Genomic DNA, 7,926 nt, shown 5'->3' with positions numbered 1-7,926 from the left:
GAAGACATTTGCAAAATGTAAAATGCTATTCTGTGAAAGGACAGCTTCTCTTTGAATCAGCTTGCTTATTTTTGTTTCAGTGAACATGTGTGAATTGACCGAGTGGAACCGAGGCTTCAGCACTGGGTGAATGGGTTTGGGACTAAGGCTGTCACCAAATCAAAGAGAAATGACACCCAGTGAGCCATGGGCAAAGTATGCATATGGAGCTGACTTTGAAACCTTCACAGTTGTTAAGGGAATTTGAGGTTAAAGTCATGTTTTTTTAAAGGAAGCACCTATTTGGTAGAAAGAGCTTCATGATCCTCATGGGCAAACCCTAAACTGAAACAAAATCTGCTCCTTTCTTTTTCTTATTGTATTTTATTTTACTTTAATTTATTTTTTGGAGACAGAGTCTCATTCTGCTGCCCAGGCTGGGGTGCAGTGGCGTGATCTTTGCTCATTGCAACCTCTGCCTCCTGGGTTCAAGCAATTCTCCTGCCTCAGCCTCCTGAGTAGCTGGGACTGCAGGGGTGCGCCACCATGCTTGGCTAATTTTTTGTGTTTTTAGTAGATATGGGGTTTCACTGTGTTGGCCAGGCTGGTCTTGAACTCTCAACTGAGTTCAGGCAATCTGCTCATCTCAGCTTCTCAAAGGATCACAGATGTGAGCCACTGCCTGGTCTCTTTTTCTATCAAATACAAACTGCCTTCTCTTTTATTATGCTGACCCCATTGCTGTGGTTCCTTTTCATGAAGATATTACTTATTTCCCAGTGTTTAACATCCATTTTTTTTGGTTTTCTGTTGCTAAAGTTTTCAACTATTTTTGCCATATCTTAGACACTTGACACATTTTTCATGCTCATCATATTCATGTATAATCCATAATATCTCACACTCTGACAGTTCAATATTCTTACCTAAATCCTTCAGTGTCCAACATGAATTTACACCATCTGAGACTGGGTAGCTGGGCCTCAGCATATATAATGGTGGGGAAATATGGTGCTTGAAGGCAAAGTCCTTCTGAAAATAAATTATACCAGATTTCAATGTCTTCTCTTCAGCCTTCATGTTGGAAAGGGCTGACTAAGAGAGTTACATCATTGTTGGCTCTTCTCCTTGGCTCAAAATGTCCTTGCTACGTGCACTAATGTCTCAGGCTCAGGCCTAATATGAGAATTAGCAAAGGAAATTTTATTGGATGTGAGTGTGGAAATAGAGTGGGCATTCTTCTGGTAGTGTCAGAGTTCCAGAGGGAATTATTAAACAGTTTCCAAGTTATTACTGCAAGCAAGTCCACACATATGCACACACACACACACACATACATACACACAGACACGCACAAGGATGCCGTTTCTCTGCTTTCCAAATTCTTGCAAGGCCCCAGAACACATGGACATGAATCTACCTATTCTGTGGTTCTCTGAGTTTTGGGGAAATATTGGTCTCTGGAAACATCTAATGTCATATAATCATTCATACTCAATGAGAGCCTGACATGCCCAAAGAGACAATTAGTTCTCAGGGGAGCAACAAAACTTATATATTACAATGATGTATGCCCCTTCAAAAGGCCTCAGTACACATAAATATATACAGTATATTTTTGGTATTGAATTTCCTCATAAGGGAGCAATTAGGAAAAATAGCAAATAAAGCTCCCTGAGGGGGCTAATAATTTTTGTGTGTGTGTGTGGAAACAAGGTCTTGCAGTATTGTCCATGCTGTTCTCCAACTCCTGGCTTCAAATGATCCTCCTGCCATGAGTAGCTGTGACTCTAGGCCCTTGGGGCTGCAGGGGGAGCTGATGCGGAGTCTTGGCTCAATATCTCTGTCTCGTAGGACTCAGGGAGGATCATGGATGTATGTCAACTATTAGGATCTTCTTGGCCAAATATTAATGCGTTATAACAGTTTGGTACCTTGCAAAACTTTTTTCAATGTGCTGCAATTTCTTGAGCTTCCTTACTTCTCTTGGATAATTTTTGAATGACTGTTGAAGGCTGAAGGGTGGATTAGAGGTGAGTATAGAGGAAGAAGGAGGATTCATTTTCTTTAGATATCTACTCTCTTGGAATCCTTCCCTTGAGAGAGAGGTGGATTCTAACACAGACCCAGTGGCTATTCCCAAATGACCCCGAATACAATGTGCTTCTTTTCTCTCCTGGAACAAAAAGTGGGCCATGAAGGCATAAAGTGTATTTATTAGACAGGTTTTGTTTTCTTGAACCACTATGATTTGTCTTGAATTGTCTACCCATACATAAACAAAAACTACGGTTTTATTCCAGTCATAAAAGCCCTGAGGGTGAAATGTAAGGAGGGTATAAAGAAGAAAAGGAAGTTCAGGTTAACATAAAAAAAATTGTCTCTGCGCATGTATGTACCAAAACTATACAAGCATCTTTTTAATTTCAGTTGGTAAATCAGTAGACTAGACCTGAGAACAGGAAATACTTGGTCCATGTATAAATTTGTCCATGTACATATTTGACTTACAGTTTAAAATATTCCTTCCATTTTCACTAATTGGTGAAATATACTTAAGATTCTGTACTTAAAATATAAAATCAAGGCCAGGCGCGGTGGCTCACGCCTGTAATCCCAGCACTTTGGGAGGCCGAGGCGGGTGGATCACGAGGTCAGGAGATTGGGACCATCCTGGCTAAAATGGTGAAACTCCATCCCTACTAAAAATACAAAAAATTAGCCGGGCGTCATGGCGGGCGCCTGTAGTCCCAGCTACTCAGGAGGCTGAGGCAGGAGATTGGCGTGAACCCAGGAGGCGGAGTTTGCAGTGAGCCAAGATCGCGCCACTGCACTCCAGCCTGGGCAACAGAGCAAGACTCCGTCTCAAAAAAATAAAATAAAATAAAATAAAATAAAATAAAATCAAGTGATTTCAATAATTGACTGGATATAGCAGAGTCACCAGAGAAAGCATATATGAAATAAATGTGTCTATATTCTGTGTATATGCACATTTAGGAAGAGAGGGGTAGGTAATAGGGAATGTTGATTGAATACCTGATTAATGCCAGGAGCAGTACTAACCTTCACAACTATCATCCTCACAGCATTGATCACATTTCATTCTTTTGACAAACTTGTGAGCAAGTAATGATATTTCCATATTACAGGTGCTAAAAGTGAGATAAGTGTTGGTATGAGTCACAGATAACACCAAAAAGCATTTAGGGTATTGATTTCAACCTTATACCCTCTTCTTCTCCTGAGTCCACAAGCTCGATAGCTCACATTGTTTAATCTCATTTCTTCTTTTTGTTTGTATACTTCCGCTAATAGAATCGAGCGGCTATGAAGATATACAATGAAGTAGTGGAAGAAGAGCTAGCTACCTGTTACTCTTAGGCTAGCATTTTGAGAAAACTAAGTCAGACAGACTTCCACTCTCCATCTGACTGCTCACCCCCATTTTCTGATCTCAGAAGGCCCAAGTCTCCTCTGCAGCCTCTGCATGGTTGACTTCATCTCTTGATTTCTCAGGGAATAGATGATGGGGTTCAGCATGGGGGTAATGACCGTGTTATTAATGGATATGATTGTGTCCATGGGCAGCGTCATGAAGGGCCGGCAGTAGATGTAAACACATGGCACGAAGTGAAGAGTCACCACCAGCATGTGGGACGTGCACGTGGAGAGGGCCTTGTTCCGCCCCTCCCCAGAGTGGGATCTCAGCATCACCAGAATGACAGTGTAGGAGCCCAGGAGCAGGAGGAACCAGAGCAGGGTCACCAGTCCGTTGTTAGAGATCATGAAAAGCTCCAAAGCAAAGGTGTCACTGCAGGCCAGTTTTACCACCTGGAGCACATCACAGTAGAAGGCATCCAGTGTGTTGGGGCCACAGAAGGGGAGTGGAAGCATCAGAATTACCTGGACGATTGAATGGAAACCACCACTCACCCAAGAAGCCACCACCAAGGCCACCCACACCTCTTTCCTCATCATGGTCACATAGTGCAGGGGCTTGGCGATTGCAAGGTATCTGTCATAGGCCATCACAGAGAGGAAAAAAATATCTGCCCCACCAGCAAAGTGGAAGAAAAAGATCTGTGCCACACAGCCATTGTAGGAGATGGTTTTCCTGTCTGATAAAAGATCCACCAGGAACTTGGGGACGGTGATAGATGAAAAAACGATGTCCAGGACTGATTTGTTCCGCAGGAGAAATACATGGGAGTGTGTAGGCAGGACTCACAGGTAATAGTGACCACAATGAGTGCATTTCCCAGGACTGTTGCTACATACACAGCAAAGAAGACCACAAACAAGAAAAACTCCAGCTCTCGGGAACGTGTAAGTTCCAGGAAGAAAAACTCCTTCACATTAGTGTGGTTGATCCGGTCCATGATGGGGATGACTCTCTTCCAGGTCCTACCTTTGGTGAAGATATGTTAGAACTTGGATTATGGCGACATGAGGTGGCAAAATCATTGATCACATACTGCTCTCAAGCATCCAGGTCATCATGACTACACAGAAAAACTGGGCCAGTCTTCCCTTTGTGGTCTGGAAATTCTTCTTTCATATGGTTCTTCTTTCTTATTGTAAATACCTTGGGTTAACAGGAAAAAACCATCACATGTCTGTATCCTCACTCTGACCAGAGAGAGATGGATGGACTGTGGCCGTTTGCCTATGCTTTACCAAGGGCTTTCACCTGCAATAGCTCATACTGATTTCAATTCTCATGAAGTTTCTGAAGAGTCTTTAGTATGGTTATCTCCATTTTATATATGGGGAAACTGAAGCTTTACAGCAGTTAATGACTTACATCTGCATAGTCACAAAATTAGTGAATTGTAAATTGAGGATTCAAATACAAATCAATCTCCTGACTTGAGAAAGATTCCCTCCTTGACCAAATGTTGGTTAGGCTCCTCTGAGCCCTTTTCTTGACTATGACTCAACCTTGACCTTCTGTGTCTGTCTTTGCTGAGCCCAATTTTAACAGGAATCTTGCCAAGTCAGTTTAATGAGAATTCCACACCCTTGAAATCTAATCAAATTCCTCACCCCTTACCCTTTTATATATTTATTATTTTTAACCTCATCCCTCACCCTCAATATGTAAGTCCTTGGCCAGTCTTTAGCAAGAATTCTTTTATGCCAGTTTAGCAAGAACCACCCTACCTTTGATATCACTTCTTAGTAATTTTCAATCCACTGACCTCCCTCACTCTGCTCATTGCTTATAAATCTTCACTTGTTTTCGCTATATTTCGAGTTGAGCTCAATCTTTTTCTTCTATTGCAAGAGTTTTAAATGAAATCTATCTTCCTGTCTTTATTAATTGTCTGGTGAATAATTTTTCTTTAACATAACAGTCTCCAGAGGTTTTTCCACTGTACAACTCTGAGAAATCAGAGAGTCTGGGGCTTACTTTGGCTTACCAGAATTCTAGTGTGTATATAAGGCTTAAACAGTTTATTAAGTAGTTTGACTACCTAATCCTCATCTCATCCCTTATAAAAAGAGAAGGGTCAGGCCCTCATAAGTACTCCTCTTTGGCACTCTGGGAAGCCTGGACCTTGCTATTGACACACAGGGCTCTTTGTATAGAGCCACAATCATTGTTCAGGGCATGTTTTAGTATCACAGAAAAACTGATCATTAGAGCGTCACAGGACTTCAGAGATAAATTAGTCTAATGTTTCTTACTTTAGGAGTGACTAGAGAAGGACATTTATTTTCTTCAGAATCAGAGTTTGAATTGGTGAAATATAGAGAACTGTAAACAGGTTTGTTGACTCAAATTCCAGGGATATTCTACTATTGCTATATAATAGCAATTTACTATATTAATACTTCTTTTTCCCAAATCAGAAATTCAGTCATGTGAGGACAAACTTCTTTCAGTAAGAATATCTGTATGAACCAGGTGCAGTGGCTAATGCCTGTAATCCCAGCACTTTGGGAGGTCAAGGCAGGCAGATTGCTTGAGTTCAGGAGTTTGAGACCAGCCAGGACAATAGTGAGACCCTGTCTTAACAACAACAACAAATTAAAAAAAAATTAGCCAGGCATGGTGGTGTGCACCTGCAGTCCCAGCTACTCAGGAGGCTGAAGTGGGGGGATCGCTTGAGCCCAGGAATTCGAGGCTGCAGTGAGCTATGATTGTGCCATTGTACTGCAGCCTGGGTGACAGAGCAAGTCCCTGTCTCTACAAAACAACAACCCTGCCCCTAAACCATTTGATACAGCAGGCATGTGAAACAAAAGAATATCTGTATGTCCCAAGGACTCATATTCTAGATGATTTTAAAAAATTTAAGGGGCCGGGTGCGGTGGCTCACGCCTGTAATCCCAGCACTTTGGGAGGACGAGGCAGGCGGATCACGAGGTCAGGAGATCGAGACCATCCTGACTAACATGGTGAAACCCCGTCTCTACTAAAAATACAAAAAATTAGCCAGGTGTGGTGGTGGGTGCCTGTAGTCCCAGCTACTCGGGAGGCTGAGGCAGGAGAATGGTGTGAACCCGGGAGGCAAAGTGTGCAGTGAGCCAAGATTGCGCCACTGCACTCCAGCCTGGGCGACGGAGTGATACTCTGCCTCAAAAAAAAAAGAAAAAAAATTTAAATAATTGAGATGACCAAAATCTAATTCAACAATAAAAAGTAGGCAATTGGCATTGGAAAAAAACGTAGTTATGTCTGAAAAAGATAGGAAAAGAAAGAAGACAGTATACCAGATGAAAAAAGGATACAGCATTTTCCCTGAAATAAAAGCAAAAGAAAGTATTCCATAAGAAACATAGTTCTTAATTTTTCTCATTTCAGTTCTCTTACAGTTGAGTGTATTTTATAGTTTAGTTTGAGGGGTTAGAACATACAGAATTCCTCTTAAACAAAAATCTTGTGATCTTCTTAGATCCCTGATGCTTCCACCATTAGAATAATTTCATTCCTGTGGAAGTGAGTTGCCTCTTTTATTTTTATTTATTTATTTTTAATTAAAAAACTTTTTATAGTCTTTTAAAAATTGCGCATATTTAAGATATACAGCCCAAAAGAAATCTTACTTTAATATGCCAGCATCCAGTAACACACTAACTGGTACAATGTATTTGGAATTATGTTATTGCCTTTTATTAGAGTGTCTACAAGGAAGAGCATCCATCTTTGGATTGTACTCAGGCCAAGATCTATTTAGTTCTTCCCAGGAGACTCCAAAGAAGACATTTATCCTAGACCCAAGTGCAAGGCAGAGCTCCCGTGGGACATCAATGTGCGTTCTTTTTTGAGGCAATAAGAATTGTGTAACTGACTGCATATCTTTGTGTGTGTGTGTGTGTGTGTGTGTGTGTTTAAGACAGAGTCTTGCTCTGTTGCCCAGGCTGGAGTGCAGTGGTGCGATCTTGGCTGACCGCAACCTCCGCCTCCCAGTTCAAGCAATTCTCCTGCTTCATCCTCCTGAGTAGCTGGGATTGCAGGCACGCGCCACCATGCCCGGCTAATTTCTGTGTTTTTAATAGAGACAGGGTTTTGCAATGTTGGCCAGGCTGGTCTGGAACTCCTGACCTCAGGTGATCTACCCACTTCAGCCTCCCAAAGTGCTGGGATTACAGGCGTGAGCCACCGCGCCAGGCCCTGACTATGTATCTTTGCTTTGGCTTTCATACATTCAAAAACATATGAGTGACTTAATTTTCTACTCCATAAATTTTTCACATGTAGCCTCTTAACAGTTCCTTACTTACATTCTATTGTTTTACTGTATGTAGTTCTTTGTTATTGCTGCAAGATCTCCCTGATCCCTTGTGGAATGTGATGGGAAATACATTGGTTACTAAGGTAGAGACAGGTTTTCATAGGTATGTGGGAATCAGGCAGGTGAAGAATAAGCGTCAGTCATGATGGCTAAAATGGAACGAGACACCAGCCAGGAGAGCACAGCAGTTTGGGATTCAGGA

General features: G+C 41.8%; 1 protein-coding gene across 1 annotated transcript; it reads right to left on the bottom strand.

Annotated features, from left to right (window-relative positions):
* Window positions 1-2,511: 2,511 nt before the first annotated feature.
* Window positions 2,512-4,361, bottom strand: LOC100975055 (olfactory receptor 4D6). The gene is given in 2 exon segments (XM_008951795.5): window positions 2,512-4,178; window positions 4,181-4,361. Coding segments are annotated over 2 exon segments (942 nt in total). The 3' UTR covers window positions 2,512-3,417.
* Between the last annotated feature and the right edge of the window lie 3,565 nt (window positions 4,362-7,926).

The sequence above is a fragment of the Pan paniscus genome, chromosome 9, assembly GCF_029289425.2.
Source record: "Pan paniscus chromosome 9, NHGRI_mPanPan1-v2.0_pri, whole genome shotgun sequence".
Lineage (NCBI taxonomy): Eukaryota > Metazoa > Chordata > Mammalia > Primates > Hominidae > Pan > Pan paniscus.
Note: the sequence above shows the minus strand (reverse complement) of the source record. Positions and strands in the feature narration are given on the sequence as shown.